The sequence below is a fragment of the Tauraco erythrolophus genome, chromosome 4 (genome assembly GCF_009769465.1).
Source record: "Tauraco erythrolophus isolate bTauEry1 chromosome 4, bTauEry1.pri, whole genome shotgun sequence".
Classification (NCBI taxonomy): Eukaryota; Metazoa; Chordata; class Aves; order Musophagiformes; family Musophagidae; genus Tauraco; species Tauraco erythrolophus.
In genome coordinates, this window is record NC_141468.1 from 57,826,885 (window position 1) to 57,846,083 (window position 19,199).

A 19,199-nucleotide genomic window follows, 5' to 3' on the forward strand; every position below is an offset into this window, starting at 1 on the left:
ATGCATTTTGGCAGGCAGTGATGTTGAAGAGGACTGAAGGGGGCGTGGCAGATAATCAAGTTAACATGAGTGCATACTGTAATACAGCAAAATAAGATGTGTTGGTATATAGAAGGGGGAAATCAGCTAGAGGTACTGAGCAGCGTATGGTATCACTAAAATAATTACTGTGACTTACGTGTGGGTTTTTGTGACACTTCAGAAGTTATTTCAGTAACCTAGAAATGGTTCAGAAGAATGGTGCAAGGAAGATAAACCGTGGAATAAGGCTGTTGCTACTGTGCAGACTGAAGCTTAGTCAGTGGAGTGTGTTTAAGAGAAGATTAGAATTAAATTACCTCCCAGTCCAAGTACCCTGAAGGGGGAGAGATTTGGGGTGAGAGGGCTTTATTTAGCCTAAAGACTAATGGCTTGCTGCTGAACTTGATCAATTCAGACTAGTAGTTAGGTACAATGTACTAAGGAGCTAGTTACCCCTCTTAAAACTTTGCATAAGACTGGAAGTGAATCTCCTTTCCATTAAAGGTTTAGGGATTTAATTCCAATCTGAGATTCTATTAATCAATCAAAAGATGAGAATGGTACCTGAGTTGCTCATTAGAATATTCTGGTCTGCTTACATTGAAAATCAGACTAGATGATTTCATGTGATCACAAAGATGTTCCTAACTAGGAGGAGTTTCCAAGAAGTGTTTCCCTCCTTTCCTCTTTTGATTGACAAAATTGTTTACCAGAATATAACTTTACACCTGCTGTAGCTCCACAGAAATTGTACTCTGGAATACTCTAAGTTACATCATAAGAACACAAAGCCAAAGTAGTCTAAAATTCAGCAATTATTGTATGTGATTTCCTTAAAAAGCTCTAACTACCATTAGTAATCTTGAGCAGAATCTGGTTTAGACTTTTAAGAATATTAGTGACTCACATTTACATGAGCAGAATGAACCCTTTTATGACGTGCGATTATAGGTGAGATAAATAGAAACATCTGAACTGCAGGTCTTTTGGGACATTCTCTGTAGCTCTTTCTATCATTGAACTTCTCTCCTTTTTGAGAGAGTAAGTAAGGTCTTGGCAGAGCACATTACAAAGCTTCTTTCTGTTTTCAGGCATTTTAGAAATCCACAATTGAAAGAGATAAGTGTATGGCTTTTGTTGCATAGTAAAGATTACATAGACAGTGAACGGTTGTCATTTTTTATACATAGGCTTATTGTAAAATTAGTACTTTCAAAGGCAAAAGAATAATCATGTATGTTGAAGTTTGTAGTTCTTTTTTTTATACTTGTGAAATGGAGTATGTCTTAGAAGCTGTCACTCCTAAGATGACCAATACAAACACTTGCTACGAACATATCTGTAGTTGTTTACACTTACAGGGTTACTGTTTTAAAATTTTCTTGTAAGCAGCAACTAACCTTTCTGTAGCTGCTTTCACCTGAACACCTTAAGACCAAAAATAGTAATAGAAACTTTATTCCTGCTTAGGAGTTTTCATCACTGCTGTTTTCTGTAAGTTAATATTACAGAACTCAAGGAGATTTCATTTTCATTTTTAAGCTCATTAAAATGATTTTAAGTTTTGGTTTTAGTTAAGGCTTACTTACATAAATGCACAGGTTTGAAGTCCTGTTCAGTCTGAGTCTTTTTAACTCAGATATCTGAGCTTGAGTCTGATTCAGAGTGCTTTCTATATGAACTGTTTTGTAGTACATCATTAGAGAATTGAACATTAGCAAATAAAATTACTATATGCATAGTGAAGAAAAGATTGTTAAACAAGAATGAGCTCTTCTAATGTTAGAGGAATTAATGCGATTTGGCAACTGTTGTAGCTAAAATGTTCTGGCTAATCTTGTATTTTCATTTTTAGACTACAGTGAATTTAACTTCATTGTCACATATGTAGAGTGGAGAGATTATTTTCCTTTGGCTTTGACATGTGCATACACACCTGTACATACATATGTATGTCTGCATCTTGGTAACCTGACTTCTCTTAAGTGTAGGTGTTCTTATGTATGAATCTTCATTTTCAAAAATCATTGCTTCTAAGCAACATCTTCAGAAATAAATTTAGTGTTCTGTTAAGACCCAGATGTGGAGAGGGGAGAGTAATACTGTGGTTCTAAAGAACTTCAGATCTACATCTGATAATTTTGTATTATTAATCTAATAGAAGATGTTGCATTAGATTCTCACTGTAGACCCACTGCATGATTAGAAAGGAGAGAGAGGAAATTACCTGCAAGACTGAGACAAACATGAAATGAACCATACTGTCATGTCTGAATCTGAGATGTAGTTGTATTTGCTTAGCAGAGGAACAGTGGGAAGACCTAGGTGCATAATCGGGTGCATAAATTTATTAATAGGGCCACACTTAACAGAAAGTAGTCAATTCTTATCTCCTTAAAGAATACAACTCAAAGCTTTAAAATCTTGAAGTACTCCTTTTCTTTGTACAGTCAACAGCAGGAGCATCGTTACTGGCTAACGCCTCGCCTCTGACTCTCATGGCATCACCGTTGTCTGTAACCAGTCAGAACGTGACGTCTGCACCATTAACTCCTTTTGGGATGCTGGGTGGCCTTGTTCCTGTTACTGTGCCCTTCCAGTTTCCATTGGAGCTGCTTGGCTTTGGGACGGACACAGCTGGAGTGACAACCACCTCGGGATCTACCTCAGCGGCTTTCCACCACAGCCTAACTCAGAGTAAGTGGAATTAGTTATTGCACCATGCTATAAGGAAAGATGCATCCTGAAGAAGCAATAAAGTTCTGAGCAAGTCAAATTTGGCTCATGAAAATCCCTACAAGAGAGTAAATGTTGTTTCTTTGCTAGTAAAACTTTGTTTATGTAATTATCCAAATGTTATGAATCACCTTTGATAAGCTTAACTTCATTGTTACATTCACAGTATATACTTAGTTTTGAACATGCTTTTTAGGGTTACCTTTAATCCCTTATTTTTAGAAAGGAATATAGCTTAAAAGTCTCCAAATGTCACAATACAAATAAGAGACTTAATATGGTGATTCCTCAAAATATCCTTACCTCAGTAATCTCAGATATCAAACAGTTTTCTTAAAAAGGAGCACCAACCAAGATAGCATTTATTTTTTTCTGATTGCTTAAAAAAGAAATCCTTTATATTTTTAATGTGTATTTCAATTTTTGGTCTTCCTGCCAAAGGAAATGATATGAAGAGTTGCATCCCAATAGTGAGGCATGGTCCTTGTTCTGACTTTTCATTAACCGTATCTGAATAAGTCTGTTTCTGTTGACTTATTCCAGCTATCAGAACGATATCAGGTATTTATTTTTTGTTGTTGAGTTGCATCTTCAGAAACTTGTGCAAATGACCATGCTACTGTAGCTACACTATAAAAATAAAAACTTCTTATTGCACAAAGGCTGCTTCTGTCCTTAAGACTTGCGTTTCATCTTTGTTATTCTCCTTTTTTTTTTTTCCCAGACTTACTGAAGGGTTTACAGCCAGGTGCTCAGCACGCAGCAACACTGTCTCACTCACCTCTGCCTGCTCACTTGCAGCAAGCTTATACAGGTAAATTTTTCTTATTACTTATTGTTAACTTGTAAGCCAGACTGAAATAAAATGCACATCAGCACTGAAATGGGTTTAGAGAAGACACAACACAGGGACAAGCTTTGGTAGCAGCAGACAGTACACACTCTATCATAGAAGTATTTTTGGAACCTGAATAATTGTCTTCAATGTCAGGAACAAAAAAAAAGTTCAAAAATTTCAGTAATACTTTATTGCAGCACTTCTAGAAACCAAAGTGTACAAATTCAACTAGTGGGGAAAAAAGAAATACTACTTACTGGATGCTTATGTGATGGTTTACAGGCTGCATAACATCTGTATTGGTGAAACTGAGGGGTTTTTTCCCCCACTCAATTTTAATTTCTCCTTTGGAGGAGAAAGTGACCTTCCAGCTAGAAGCTGCTGCTTGTTTCTTGTAACAATGTGTACATGTGCAAACAGTCTGATGGTTTGCTAATGGAAGATACACCTTCCTTGGGAATTTTATCTGTAATAAGTGTTGCATATTTTGAGAAGCTTGAAGTAGAACATCTCCTTTTTCCATTTGCAAGGTTTAGAGCTGAAAAACTATCGTAAAGCTTTAGAATGTGCAGTTTAGAGTGTACTCCTTTCTTTGCCACCTGTAGAGTTCGGGGTTTTTTTTTGCCAGGAGAAGGAACAGGAAGGGTGGCAGTGGCTTGGTGGGGGTGGTTCATCCTGTTCTTAGATTCCTCATCACCAAAAGAGCGGTGTTGCTCTAAGAGGCTGTGAAAACAAACCAATTGGCTATATTTAGTACAACCTTAATTTCTTGCCACAGAGTGCCCTGGGTTGAATACTAAAAATGCTTTATTAAAGTGTAGAGACTTCTAAAGAAAGGCTTGATTTTTAATTTTTTTCAGTATCCCAAGCTGCAACTTAATGTTTAGAAAGATGGTATCTTTTGATATGAAGCCTGAGGTCTCAGGTTTCAATAGTGCTAGTTCCAATAAATGAACTACAGAGAAGATGCAAAGTCTTCCACCCTATAAAGACAATGTACTTTTTGGTGATGCTAAAGCTGAACATGCCACATTCCTGTCTCTCTTGCTGTAAGTTATAAAAATAAAAGTTCACTCATGTTTTTATTCTTCCCCTTCTTTTCCTGTCTTTAAACTACAGATGGAGGCCAAAGTAAAGGGGACACTAAGTTACAGCGAAAAAACCAGTGACTTCTGGAGAAGCAAGGGAGCTGAAGCAGTTCTGGTTGGCTGACAGAATCTGCCCAGTTGGGAAAGTGCTTATTGTCACAGGGCTGCTGTTTCTGTCAATGTTTACATATTCTGATCCCAAGCACTGTGGTGAGAGGAAGAAGAAAAATAAAACAATACTTGATCAAAGAGAGAAGGAAAAGGAGGACTGGTCCTCCTGGTCATGCAGACTGGTCATAGTTTGATCTTGCCTAAAGAAACAAGCTTTTTTATCTGCTCTGATTGGCTTTTAAAAGAAATTGATCGTCAAACCCACAGCAGCACAAAGGTTTTTTTTCTGGGTGATGTCCCATAAAGGGTTGAAAGTGTGAGAGGAGCTAGAATAGGTTTCTCCATTCATTGTGTAAGGTGGAATCATCCACTTCGTTAGTGCCCGAAGTGCCCAGTATAAAATTATGTGTAGGTCCTGAGTGTACTATATGTTTGTGGACCAAAGGTTATGTAGACTAGAGGAGGTGCTGGGATACTTTGCATTATAATTAAACCCTTAACACAAATGCATTTTCTGATATGGGCATTTTTCCAGCTTTACAAGGCTGTTTGGCTTTAGGGAGCCTATGGATGTATGCAGTCTCATTAGAAAGTTGTCTTCAGAAACAGATCTTCTGATACATCAAGATGTGAGACACAGACTACTGGGAAATCCCTTGCTCCTTGTTTGATTTTCTTTTTTTTTGTTTGTTTTAATATTAAGATTCTTATTTAAGGGAGGAAGGGGATGGAAATCTTTCCATTTACATGAAAAGGAAACCCACATTTTATTGGTCAGACTAGCATTGACTTCCCACATCTTTTTTTGTTTTTAAAGGCACATTGATTTTTTTCAGTCCTCCCATTTGTTAAATTTTCTTTTCCTTTGCCTTGTGTTTATCTGCTACTGAAATTAAGTAATGTTCAATTCATGTCTGTTTTTAAAAACACCACCAGTTCTTTACTCATTCTAGATCTTTCTCATCTTTCATCTAACTCAACCCAAAATTTGCTAGTTAAAGAAAGCTGATTGTGACCTATTCCAGAGCCAGGTTAATACTGCTTCAGGCATTAGCCAAAGAGGAGTCGTTCAAAAGCGACCGGAGGTGCCTTCTCTTCTGGGGGCTGAATGGATTGTCTCCAGCATTTCCAGCCCCTGCTGGCCTGGGGAGTTCCTGACCTGAACTGTTCCTTACATGGTAGGACAAGACTGCAGAGCTGGCTTTTTTTTTTTCAGATAGCTGTACATTGACTGGTTCATTGGTAAGGTTAGGAAGTATCCAGCACATGTTGCACTTTCAACACTAGGACAGAACTTTGCTGTTGAGTCCCTTGCGCTGTCAGATAAAAGGTGAGAATGGCAGAAACTGAAATAAGTCACAGGGGAAAAGAGCAAATAAAATAGTATGATGCCCTTCTCCTTCAACCCCAAAACATTCCTTTGATCAGAGATGCTGAAATTCCTAGTAGCTAGTCTTTCCAGTGGTTTGATTTGAGATCAAACCAGTGACTACTGGTTATCTCACACCTTCCAGAGAGACGCTGACCCATGGATAACGTATTGTCAATGTTTTTTGCTAGATTAACTTATAGCTTTCAGGTTTCTTTTACATGTGATTTATTTTTCTTAGACCAGACAACAATTTCTTTTCTATTTAGAGCTCATTTTAATTTTATATAAATATATATACGTGGATTTAAAATAATATATATTGTGTATTTAGTATAAAAACGTTGGGTTGAGCTCAGCAATAAATGTTTTTGCACAACACTTATGTGAAAAACAGATTGAATTAAAATAAGATGCATTAGTTCATTAATTTCACTCCACAGCATCTGCCAATTAAATGCTTTTTAGCTAGTGGTAATGTTTTGTATGTGGTGTGTTGATTAGATAAGCTTGCATCTTCATCTTGAACGTTATTTAGAGTTGAAACATACAGCTATGTAGACTCTGGCATTCTTAATACTGTGCAAATTCTGTCAAAATACCATAAACTATTTAGAATGCAAGCTTTATCTGATTTTTTTTTTTTTCCCCCCTTTTTTCTCCAGGAAGGGTTGAAGAAAGACAACTTTTGGTTTTTGAGGCCTAAGAGTTCTGGCAGGATGCTAATTATCTGAACTGTGTCAAACATGATACTTTTAAAAAATGCATGTAGCTAAGGGAGTTGCAGCAGTGAGCCATGAGGCAGCAATATATTTAAAAGACCCTGTCCTATGAGATTTCTACCTCTTCTATGTTTTCCTCATCAAGGCATCTCATACAAATTGCCATCTTTTGTCTTCATAGTTAATTCTTCATAGTTAATGAAATTTTAGATTGGGAGACTTGGAGCCCTTGATAACTACAGCACAAATTTCCTTTCAACATTCCTCTCTTCCTGGAAGTATGCCTCATCTTCAGTTGAGGAGTATCCTCTCTACGTCATAAGGAGAGTAGGAGTAGTCCTGTCTGTGTGGCCTATTGAGCTTCTCAGTCTTGGGAAACAAGTAAACTAATATTTATTGTGGAAATAGGTAGTAGGATGATGAGAATAAAGATGACCATACATTGTTTGTGAAGCCAGTTCAGACAGCCCTCCAGAGGGTAACTGTTCTCAGTCATTACGCTCCTACATTCGCTGATCCCTATTCTCCCTGATTAAACCTAGCAAGGCCAAATCAAAGGAAATTATAGGGTGGCTCCCAGAGACCTTTGCAGGTAGCATAAACAGGATGGGGAAGTGAAAGTTTTCTGCGATGTGCAAATGCAAAATTATGTTAATGTTTTACTGTTTTCTGCACAGCAGCTCTTCTAAAGACTCTTTCCCTCAAGTTTTTACTACTTTTTAAGGGCCTTTGTTAATAAATAAACTGTAGTTGTACATACTAAATAACCCTCAGTATTCACAAGCAATAAGAAAGCCAAGTAGAGCTGTCTTTTCCAGGCAGCAGGGCTGAACTTGGTTTGGGGACTGTATATGAGCTAACATGTCAAGCTCATTGAAAGCCCCAGACAAATGCAAGCAATAACTTCAAACATAGGTTTTAGACGTTAAAACCGTCTGGGTAATATTTTTCTGCTACATGATCCAAAGTCTCAAAAGTCGTGGTAGCTATTTTAAATCCTTTCGAGACACTTGCAAAGAAAGAAGGCAGGCTAGATGAAAAACAGGCTGCAAAGTTTCCTGATACCTGGACTGTAACTGCAGTGTTCTCCCACTCCAAGATGCAAATGGCCTAAATCACTTTGTCCAGCCTTCTCTGTTGATATATGACTAATGCTGATGAACTAAGTCACAAGTGTGGATGCTGTGGGTTTCACATCTGTTTTCTGCTAATCAGAAGTAACTTTTAATTACCTGGGTTCTGCTTCTTGTTTGAATCCAATCAAAGTTGTCTGATGCACAGATTTGGGGGTGGGACAGGTGCCAAGAGCCTGTTTCCTTCCCACAGTCCCATCACCTGACCCTTCCTCCACACTCCTTCTCCACTTGGTGCAAGACCCTTGAGGACATGAAAACAGAGAAATCTTGCAACTCTCCCAAGCTGCCATCAGTTGTGTGAACCATTAACCCTCTGGGAGTCATCTTGGACTCCGACTAACTTTATCACATTTGCTGCTACATTCGTAAAATGAACTTTTGGCTGTATTTATTAGCAAATTTTAATCTAGTTTACAGTTTGTTTGGTTTTCTTTTGAGTAGTTTTTGCCCACAGATGGATTAGAAGTGTTGGGGTGTTTGGGTTGTTTATTTTTTTTAGTGGGGTTTTTTGTTGTTTTTGGAGTGAATTGGTGGAGGCACAGTGGTCCCTCTTTTGCTTTTGTTTTGGATTTTTTTTGAAGATGGCATTGCAGGGAAAACCTGCAGCCAAGCCAAGCTGTGGAAGGCTTCTTCCTACACCTAACTTTCATCTTTTGCTGAATTGGAGGGAAATCATTAAAGGGACACTTGCTTTTTGTTTGGGTTTGGTTTTTGTTTTTGTTTTTTTTTCATAAAATGAACCAGAAGGTGAAAGCAGTGGGTAAATGACTGATTAAGTAACACTTTATGCAATTTTAATTTTATAGAAATTGAAAAAAGGTTGGTAGATTTTGATTGGTCCCAGCTCTGGTGAAGTGGGTGTTACCCTCCATGACTTACTTGATTCAGGCCTTTGTCATTTGTTTAAGTGCCTTTTCTTTTTAATTTAATTTCCCTACCCTCTTTGAACTGTTCTCAGAGATCCTGAAGTGCTAGAAGGCATTTTGGAGGAAAATCTTGAGCTTGCCAAGATGGCTTTATGCTGTTATTCTATTTTTCCCTTTTGTAAAGAAAAAAAAGTGTGTAATGTGTGTAACTTCATAGCTGCTGTACCCTGGCGTTGGTTCTGTGTGCTCGTGCGTTCTCACACTCACACACATGCGTGCACACACACACATATACAGCAATATTCCTGAGGAACCTGTTCATCCTTCTACATTCTGCTGGCTCTGTTAAACACTCTACTTAAAGGTGAACATTTGTGCAAAGATGGCAGTAAAATAAAAGAGTGCGTGTGAGTGCGTAAATGTGCATGAGAAAGGAAGTGGCTAATGGGAATGAAACTTCTTGCATTTTTCTCTGAAGGTTTTAAATTTGGATCTTAATTAGGTCATGAGTAAAACATTGTGGACCCTGTCTGGCAACCTTATTAAATCCTGGACCACTTCACACAATTACTGAGTCTGAGGCAAAGATGTGTGGCTGACAGCCCCAAGTGGGGGGAAGGCTAAAATAGCAGCTTGCAACAAGTTTGAGTTGAGATGAATCGCAAGGAATCTTGTGAGTGGCTAGTCATGTCTGCTTGACACCAGTTATTTGCAAGGATTCTCACATTTACCAAAGTTGTTGCTTTCTACCGCGCATCATATGTAAGGAGGAATTTGGTAAAACCTGCAAGAGTGCAGCTGCTAACTGAAGTTAAACCCAGCTATGCTTCACATGCTGCCTAAGTCATTCACCATGAAGTACTTTGCTAGTTGTATTTTTTCTCAGTTTATTGAGTTTTCAGTAACTGTTTATTCTCTTAATATAGTGAACAGTAAGTTCATGTGTTAGCTACAAGTGAACCCTCGTAGTGTCTGTGCTTGTTTCCTTGTTATCTGACAAAATTGGCAATCTGCAATAGATCATCTAGAGATTTTAATGATTCTGTGTGAGGATCTCTGACTTACGATTATCATAAACATGCATACCTGAAATTAGCAATTCACTTCTTGACCGAGTGCTAAACTTAAGGTAACATATGTACGCATCACTAGACTGTGCTAGTTCTGTGATGCACTTCCACATCTAATTTTGGGGGAAGATCTAATTTTGAATTGCAATATGAAAAGGAAGCATTTACTTTCCGGAATGGTAATGGAATGAAGAGTCCTTCCTAGGTGGAGAACTACAGGTCTAGAGAGCAGAAAATAAGATAACAATTGCAACACATTCCTGTGGCAGAGAATAGCCTAACTGCTGTTTCAGTTCTCAGTTTGTCTTCATGTGTTTATGTAAACTAGACCATAGGTGGATTTCTTCTACCAATCTAATGGTGCTGGTCAAAGATAGGACTTTTGCTGGTAGCTCAGCCAGTTGGAGTGATAGTGAGGATGCTGCTTCATCTGCCTTAGGTGCATCAGTGAAGTTACTTCAGTGGAGTTTGCCACCTCCACCTATGGCAGTAAGCTGAGCCAACCTGCCTCTTCTCTTCTGTTTAATTCCTTTTGGGCACACATGCTCCTTATCCTAGGCTGATCTGTGAAATGGGAAATCTACAGCTGGTGACAATGGTTGACTGTTGCAGTCTTTTAACTGCAGCTGTTGTGAAAAATCTGTGTCTGCTGCTTAAGAAATCACTGCCAAAATAAGCAGCCAGAAGTATGCCTACTGGGCCACTGGAAAAATAACTGTTGTGTAGGGGAATGCTTTGTTTGTGGAAGCTTCTGGTGTGGCTTCATCATCCTTTTTTTATGACCTGGTGATCCCTTGCTGCTGTAATAGCCTTTTGGGGCCATAGAAGGCCCTGCTGCTGCTATGAGTTATGCTGAGAGATCAGCATGGCCTGGAACTGGCCCAAACTGGGGAAGTACAAAGATTCCTAACAGCTGTTTTTGCACACTCCTCATAAATAAAACTGTGCTAATCTTGTCAGTAGTCAAGGATATAGGTCTGTATTTTGTAGCCATTTTTGACAGCTATAATTCTACAGAGCAACTCTGGAAAAAAAAAAAAAGTTTTGTCTCTAGAATTGAATTTCAGTCTCCCCTTGCTGTCATCTCCTGCTTGAAAGTTATCATTAACTAGTTAAGTTTTTCATTATGAAGTAATCCAAAGCAAGCAGCGCGGACCATGTTTGACTCCTATCATGGTCAATACTGAGGGTTTTTGGTTTTATGAGGTGTTTTGTTTTGTCCAGCAGTGTGTGCAGATGTGTTTCATAACAGATAGTTATGTTTATCACTCTCTAGTACCAAAAGAAAAAGGGAGGGAGAGAATCAACTAACGTTGGTCAGGAGATGCCACTGTTGTAGGCCCAAACCAAGTAGCTGCTGAGGCAGCCAGAGCTTCTTTGAGACTGACCAGATTTCACCAGGGGAGTAGGGGAAGAAACTTTCTTGTGTTCTCAACTTTTTCCAGATAAGGCCTTAGTTTGATTAGTAGTCACTAATATCAACTATGCAGATAAGTATTTATGTGTCAGTGTTACATGCATTCCTTTCCCCAGCTACTCCTCTGAACACATGCTGAAGTTTTACCCAAAGAAAATGGAGTATTTTTTGAAAGTCTGCACTGCAGAAGTCTCTTTTTGCTAACAGGAAGAAAGAATTTGTATTTTAAAAAAGAAACCCTTTCAGTGGTGCAACACCTAGCGTCAACTGTTATGAAGTTGCTTCAAGAGGGGAACAAAAAATCACCTCTTACGACAAGTTTTAAGTCCGAGAGGTTGTTTTTAGAATATTCGGCTCTCAAAATTGGTTTAAGAAGCTACAGCAGTGTTTTTTAATGTATAGATCGGATTTGGGGAGAAACTAATGAGACATCCCAGGTTTCCTTCCAGTTATCAGAAGTGAATTAAATCAATTTCTCACTTAAATGAAGTTGCTTCTAAACAAGGGGAGTTACCAGCTACACAGTAGCTGGTTCTTTAAATAAAAGCTAAATCCTGATCCCAGTATTTCTCACTGATCTTTTAGTCTTGTTGTATGTAACTACAAATAACAATTTAGCTCAGAGGTGAGAACTGTAGTGTGTGTTTTATTGCTGGCGATTCCATCATGTAGCAATTAGTACTGTGTTCTTGCATAGTTCTCAAGATCCATACTGGAAATAGATGGAGAAATTTTATTTTTGGACTACTGTTTAAAAAAAAACCTTACAAAATCAAGTACTACTTTTTACCCCCAAAATTCTACTGAGCACTATTATATTTTAGCAGTTAAACTAGTACCCTTGTTATGTGATTTGTCTCTTGTAGTCGTCTTTTACTAAGGGTTAGAAGCATTTCATGAGTAATCCTTAAAATGTTGGCATTCTCTAGCTTGAAGTCAGGTGCTTATAACAAAAGGGCATCTGTGATGATAACTTGTGATGATAACTTCTGATGATACAACAGCACTATGTTCAGAATATTTCATTGGGGAAAAAAAAAAACAGGTGTGGGTGCAAGTCCCTGCAGTTCTGCCCGATTTTTACGTTCTTCATCAAGAACAGAGCATCCGAATACCTGCGTGCACAGCTCATGGTAGTGGGGAATCATCCCCTCAACAGAAGTTTGGCCTCGGTATCCTTTCTTTGGTGTCACTGTTAGTATATATATATTTTAGTAAGTTTGGATATAGCCAGCTTAACTCTACCTGTTATTGTGTTATTCCCAAGACAATGAAAGGCTGAGAAACAGATGGACAAAGTATTTTCCTGCCTTTCACTAGGTAGTGCAGAACAAACAGCTGGCCAAGTGTTCTGTTATAAACAAATGTTAAATCACAGCTAGAATTCTTTGCGTTCCTCAGCTTCAAACAAAGGAATGTGCAGTTACTACAAGACGGCAAACCTGATTGAGTTGGTGATTCCAGTGATGCTTTACTCAGTCCAGCATGAGTTTTACAAGGTCACCTTCCTCCTTTTAATACTCACGTATTTTGGATCATAGGGCTTAGTGATGGAGAGAGGATCCTAACAACTGTGTGCTTACCTGATGAAGTCTCCAGAGAAACTCTGCTGTGAAATGCTCCCCTCTTGTGACAACAAGCCTGAACAACCAAATGCAGCTACATTTGTGTGGCTAGCACCACTTTCATTTGGATTTTTAGGAAGGTGTGTTCCAATAATTTCAAGGGATACCGTGTTTTAAATGTGTGATTTATTTCCTCTCTACTTATAAAACTGGACCTGAACACAAGTTTTGAGTTGTTGGGTTTTTTTGTAATAATCTCAGGACCTGAAAGATTGTAGCATTTAGTGTGTCTTAAAATGATGTACTGTACCAGCCATGGATTTTGTAAATACACCTGTCTCCCTTTTTTGTATTTTAATTTTTTAAAAGTGTGTAAGGCTCTTTGCCAGAGGAACTGGTGCCTGCTTAATTTCCATCCTGAACTGGAGCAGGAAAAGGAAGAAGCTGCTGTCATAAAAGCCTGCGTCAGTTCCAAATGTGTATATTGTTCTGGTCAGTTTAATGGCTGTTAGTCTTTTGTTAGTTGGGAAGCTGTTTTGTTCCCCTGCACATTCCCAGTTGCAGCTAGCAGAGCTCTATCAGGGAGACTAATTATAACTCTCTTCTTCAAAAGTGACTACTTTATGTTTTTCACTCCTTCCAGATACTCAGGTTTGCTATCCCTGAGAAGTCTGATGTGTTCAGAGGTCAGGACAATTGGCCCTCTGCAAGAATAGCTGGAGAGCATTTCTCGTTTTGTCAGTTCTTTGATCCAAACAGAGTAATAGGATTTGTGTCCTGCAAACCTTGCAGATAATGCCACCTCCATCTGTTCGAAGAGGGAGTTATCCTTTTATTTTCTGCTTTCCTGAAAGGAGTGGAAAGATTTTTTTTTTTTTTTTGGCAGCAGACTTTGCTCTGGGATCCAACCTTGCCAGCAGACCCCTGTTCTGCAGTAGGAGCCTTACTCAATGCGGCGGAGCTGTTCCCTGTCCCTGACTACGACAGGCTTTTTTCATGAGTGTGTACTTTTTCTTTTTTTATGTCATGTGTCTGTGCTGTATTAAATAAAGAGGAATGTACATATGAGCTCTGTCTCTGTGATTTCTCACGAAAATAGAGGTATAAAAAGGTTTCACTTGAAGGGTTGTCGCTTGAAGCTTTTTGTTGGGTTTTTCATTGTTGTGGGTTTTTTTTTGGGGGGGAGGGGGGTGCTAGCTTTGTTCAGTGAGAGCGACGACACTGGCACGGGAAATAGCGCGAGCAAGAAGTAGCATATTAACAATCAGAAGATTAGTACACAAGGGAACTCTTCCCGTTCGGGGTGCGTTACTCTAAGGCAAAGCCTGGCGCCCCGGCCTGACGTAGGAGCTGGAAAACACCCGCGTTTTGCCCGCGCCCTGTGAGGACCCGGCACCGCCGCCATCCCCCTCCCCCGGCTCTCCCAGGGGGCTACGCGGCAGACGTCTTCCGGTCCGCGAGCCGCGCGCGGGGAAGCGCTGCCCAGTGAGCGGCCTTCAACGCTTTCCATAAAAGGAAGAGGGGCGGGGACACGAGAGAAGTACCTACACAGAAAAGGGCTTCTCGCGGCAGCCCCAGTGGCCTAATGGATAAGGCATTGGCCTCCTAAGCCAGGGATTGTGGGTTCGAGTCCCATCTGGGGTGGGCGGTTTTTTGGGGTTTGTTTTTTTTCTTCACCCCTACTGAGGCGGGACGGTCATAGCCCACCGGAGCTCCGCAACGTTCAAGCCGCGCCGGTTTCCCACAGCGCGCGCCTTGAGTCGCGGAATGCCGCGGGTTCGCGTCTCCTGGGATTTCTGCGCGTTCTAACGAGCTGCGGACCGTTTTAAGACCGGAGGACCTCGGAAGCACGCGTGGGCTGCTCGGGGAGAGGCCACGGCCCAGCTCGGCTTCCCGCAGCGGGACGGGCCCCTCGGGTGCCTCCCAGCGATCCCGCTCCGGTACCTTCTGCCGGCGCTAACGGCCGCTCCTCCCCCCACCCAACGGCCGAGCGCGAGGGTGCGGCGTGCGCGCGCCTCGGCACGGCCTCGCGTCGGCGCTCGACCTCCGGCAATCGACCTCCACCGACCGCGGAGGGAGGGGGCGCAGGAGGCGGCGATCCCTCCACTCGACGTTCGACAGCCCGCGCTGGCAGAGCCGCGCCGCTCGGCGGAGCGCGCGAAGGTGAAAGCCCGTGCGCGCCGGCCGCTTCCCTATTGGCCGCCGCACGGCGGCGGCGGCGCCCGATTGGTCGGCGGGCGGGGAGGGGCGGAAGATGGCGGCGCTGGGCTCTCCGCTGCGGACCTTGCGCGGGCTCCTGCGCGAGCTCCGCCACGCCAGCGGCCGGGCGGGCCGCCCCTATCGCGACACGCCCGCCTACCGGCACATTGCTGCGGCCTTCCGCGCCCACCGGGTACGCGCAGGATCCCCCACCACCCCTCCCTCTGGCCTCCCTCCCCCCACCCCGGCGAGGCGAGGCGGCGGCGCCCCTGCCCGTGGCCGCGCAGCGCAGCGCGGGAACCCGTGGCCGCGGGAGGAGGTGACGCCTGCGGGGCTTGTTCCCTCCTCTCGGCAGGTCACTAGCGAGAAGCTGTGCCGGGCCCAGGAGGAGCTGCACTTCCAGGCTGCCACCTACCTCTGCCTGCTCCGCAGCGTCCGGGAGCACGCGGCCCTGCACCAGGAGTACCACGGCAAGGGAGAGCGCTCGCCTGAGGAGGTCGCCGGCCTGGTGGGCTTCAGGTTGCCTCAGCAGCCGGGAGGGAAGGGCTAAGATGGTTCTGTTGTGTCGCCTATTTATTCCTGAATAAACATCCTAGACTGTGGCAGCGGCCTGGGCTTTCTCCTTTGTGTTTTCTGTCGATTTTAGGTTGCGGGTGTGGCGTGAAACACCCATAACTGGGAATCCCTGTCTCCAGTTTATCGAGCATACCAGACCCGTCACTTTGATCTGAACGTGTGGCATGACGGGCAACCTCCACGGAATGAGAGGAAGGTTGTTAGTAGTGGAAAAACATGACAGCCTTCTCTGCTGAACTGTTTTGTCTAAGGAGTTCCAAGGGTTGTTGGTTGTCCCCTCAAAATCCTTAGGTAAGAGAATATGTCTGTTTACTGTAGGGTTTCTAGCCACGTTCTGCATGTGAGGAATTTCCTACCCTCCCAAGAGCGGCGGCCCTTTCTTTGGAACATTAGTGCATTCTAGTGAGCTCTGCAGTAGCACAAACCTCTTTCATCTTGACTGGTTTTTTTTTTTTTTTCCATGGTGGTGAGCTAGTGGTAACAATTCAGAAGCAAATATTACTTAACGAATTATGTGTTTCTCAGTGTCTCTGAGCAGTCGACTCTGCAACTGTAGGCTTCCCATGCTGTTCTTACTGCAAATCTCAGAAAAACCTCAGTGAACAGATTACTGCCAGTTACACTAGATACACAAATCAGGCTGCCATTTTCTTGCTCGTCTTGCAATCTGGAACAGCAAGTCTCTTTTTATAAGAAAAGAAATACAGACTTGCATTGTTGCTGCCCTCTTCTCAGAAGAGGATTGAATTATATGCAAGATACGTAAGAAATCTTGCTTACAAAATAAGGTAGACTTATAATGGCTAAAAATGTGAGGCTTGTTTACTTGGGGGAGGAGCTATAAGCAAGGCTAACAAAAGAGTGCTTGTTTGGTGCTTTTTTTACTACCAGGGAAAACAAAAGGATTCTGTCAGAAAAGCATTGCAAATAGAATTACTTCATCTAAAACTACATGTTCTCCTTCATCTGTATTTAAAACTCGGGGATAGTTTAATCCCCAAAGTATGGTGGGATAGGCACAATAGATCCTTAAAACTGGGGAGATTTGGGCTACTTAGGTAACGTAAGGAGATGTGAACTTCAAGTTTTAAGGTTCTGTAGACCAAGAATCTGGTTTGCAATTCTTGCAGTGTCTTACTTGTTGTTGGTGGTTTTTTTTGAAAAGTGTTGATATCACAGCTGGGACAGTACCAACCTATTTGCAGCTCAGTAAATGAAAGTTATGGGAAGTCACCATACCCGGAGAATGACTCTGATGTATTTTACTCTTATTTAATGCAGCTGCCACATTCTGCAATTTCCTTTGCAGATGGACTAAAGGTTTGCTCCATCCAAAGTCTGTTGCATATTGCTCCAGAAGAAAAAAAAGTGGCTCACTGAAACCAGTTTTGGGAAAAAAAAGCTGAAATTTGGTCAGAAATAGATGCTCTTTAAAGAGTACCTAGAGCTAAAGGTTGTATGGCGTGGGTACAAATAGTAGCTAAAATTTCTCCCATTTCCCCTAAACGGTATACTAAAGCAGTAAATAGAGAAAATTTTAACCAGTATCTGTATCTCTTCCAGTTACTTCCTGTTCAGTCCAAAGTGCTGTAATGACCAACAAAAGCAAATTTATACGTTAAAGAAAAAACAAAGCTGGGGCATGTTCTGAATAGCTGAGGAGCACTGAGCAGGGAACCTTTTCCTAAATCTGTTCAAGACAACTCCTGTTTGAGCATTGCATCTTCTCTGCACGTCCTTGTGAAATTCAGATAATTGGGGGAGGGTTTTTAAATTTTTTAAATGGCTTTTTACGTTGCCTTTTCTCAGTCGTATTAAGCTAACCTTTAAATGTGAACACGACCCCGGCTGTGGAGGATTAGTGTCATCCTTGTGACAGTGGTTGACGGCTTTTGGGCACTAGATGGCAACACGATGGCCAAAAAGGGATGGTCGCAAAATGCAGGCGTTAGGACAGATAGAAATTGTGAAAATATTCTTTTTGAGATTGGATCTTGGTGCTCTGTAAGTTGAATTGGCTGCAACACGTAACAGTAAGTTCAGATCTACGGGAGGCTCTCTAAAAGGCGGGTATTGCAGTAGCTTTTATCGCCAGTGCAACCACAACTGCGCTTGACAGCTTGAGAGAACGGAGCCATTAAAACGGTGCCGGATGTCAGTCAAACGAAGGGAATTGTCTTTAGGAAGCGTATCCATCAGCGCTAGCTCAGACGCACGTACCCACTCACGCCGGCTCCTGCCCAGCCCAGAGGCATGCGCGCTCCCGCCTGTTTAACAACCTGCTCCTGTCACCCGGTGGGTGTCCCGGGGAGGACCCGGCTGCCGGGCTGTGAGAGACGTCCGTCACACAGCCCAGGTTTCCCCCCTGCTTCGCGTCAATTCCAGCTCAGCCACGTGCTTTGGCGCGTTAGAATCAACCGTCGTGAAACTGTTCCGGTTGGGTTTCCCCTCAGAGAGGCAGGAAACCGGGACGGACCCACTGGACCGGGCACTGCCCGACTTCTGCTTCCCCGGGCGCGGGTCGGGGCCCTCACAGCCCCCTCCTGCAGCGCCCGGCCCGGCGCCCCGGTGCCGCTCTCCAGCCGCCGACCTGGAGACCGGGACGTCACAGCGGCTACGCGGGGCCGCCCGGCCAATCAGCGCGCTCCAGGGGCCAGCCCGGCGAAAGGCTCGACGGCCCAATCGGGGGCCTCGCCGCGCGGTGCGTCACTGGCCGAACACCGCACGCCGTGGCCAATCAGAGGGCGTCAAGGCCCATCCGCGCTGACGTCGCGGAGCGGACGAGGGGGCCCACGGCGCGTGCGCGCGGGTTTCCGTTACCGCTGGCGCGCGCGCGTGGCAGGCGTGAGAGGAAGCGGGAGGAGCGGAGGGGGGAGGGGAGGTGACGGTGGCGGCACCGAGACCGGCGCGAGGCGGGTTCGCCGCTCCGCCTTCCACGGGGAGCGCGAGGCAGAGGCAGCGCCCCGCTTCCCCCCTCGCGGCGTCGCGGAGCGGCTCCGCCCGGGCCCGCCAGTGACGCGAGGGGGAGGGCTGAGCGCCGCGCCGGGCCTCGGGCCTTGTAGGCCGCTGTCGGCGTGACTCGGCCGGGCCGGGCCGGCCCCCCGCGCGCTCAAGATGTCGGCGCAGGCCCAGATGCGCGCCATGCTGGACCAGCTCATGGGCACGTCTCGGGACGGTAAGTGCCCCCCGGCCGGGGCGGGGGAGGGGAGGAGAGGGCGGAGCCGCCGAAGCCCCTGAGGTCACGGCGATACCGGGGAGGCCGGCCGGCCGTTCAGCGTGATTGGCAGGCCCGGGGCCCGCTCCCGGCCCCCCCGCGGGGCGGGGCCTGCCGAAGCCGTCGGTCAGGGGCGGGGGGGGGGCCTTTAGTGCTGCCGCCCCCGGGGCTCGGGGGAATTGGGCGCCGTCTCCCCGCGCGGAGCTGCCAACGCCAGCCGTTGTCCGGGCAGCGGGAGGCCGTGCTGCCGTCTCAGCTGCTGTGATCTGCT

The 19,199-nt window shown here is 43.8% G+C and overlaps 3 protein-coding genes and 1 non-coding gene across 6 annotated transcripts in view; all 4 read left to right on the forward strand.

The window, feature by feature from the left end:
- UBN2 (ubinuclein 2) overlaps window positions 1–6,786 on the forward strand; it is a 52,142-nt gene extending 45,356 nt beyond the window's left edge. Inside the window, exons 15-17 of the mRNA XM_086611003.1 lie at window positions 2,472–2,718; window positions 3,482–3,571; window positions 4,715–6,786. Of these exons, the coding sequence (XP_086467129.1) occupies window positions 2,472–2,718; window positions 3,482–3,571; window positions 4,715–4,764 (387 nt within the window). The 3' untranslated portion in view covers window positions 4,765–6,786. The remainder of the gene's footprint in view (window positions 1–2,471; window positions 2,719–3,481; window positions 3,572–4,714) is intronic.
- Window positions 6,787–14,510: 7,724 nt separating this feature from the next.
- Window positions 14,511–14,583, forward strand: TRNAR-CCU (transfer RNA arginine (anticodon CCU)). The gene has a single exon. It is a non-coding gene; the product is annotated as a tRNA-Arg (tRNA).
- A 610-nt stretch (window positions 14,584–15,193) lies between these two features.
- FMC1 (formation of mitochondrial complex V assembly factor 1) lies at window positions 15,194–15,722 on the forward strand. The gene is made up of 2 exons (XM_086611008.1): window positions 15,194–15,331; window positions 15,494–15,722. Exons 1-2 carry the CDS (start codon window positions 15,194–15,196, stop codon window positions 15,686–15,688), a joined length of 333 nt encoding a protein of 110 aa, XP_086467134.1. The 3' UTR covers window positions 15,689–15,722.
- A 3,061-nt stretch (window positions 15,723–18,783) lies between these two features.
- Window positions 18,784–19,199, forward strand: part of LUC7L2 (LUC7 like 2, pre-mRNA splicing factor) — a 37,732-nt gene continuing 37,316 nt past the window's right edge. For 2 of the 3 annotated variants that reach the window (XM_086611004.1, XM_086611005.1), the window contains exon 1: window positions 18,794–18,889. In XM_086611004.1, coding sequence (XP_086467130.1) covers window positions 18,829–18,889 — 61 coding nt within the window. In that variant the 5' untranslated portion in view covers window positions 18,794–18,828. Of the gene's footprint in view, window positions 18,890–19,199 lie in introns of all 3 variants that reach the window. The other variant, XM_086611006.1, reaches the window with a different exon arrangement.

Coding starts and splice junctions, on each gene's coding strand:
- FMC1 (XM_086611008.1), top strand. CDS start 15,194: ATGGCGGCGCTGGGCTCTCCGCTGCGGACCTTGCGCGGGCTCCTGCGC. Junction 15,332..15,493: donor CGGCCTTCCGCGCCCACCGG/GTACGCGCAGGA, acceptor TCCTCTCGGCAG/GTCACTAGCGAGAAGCTGTG.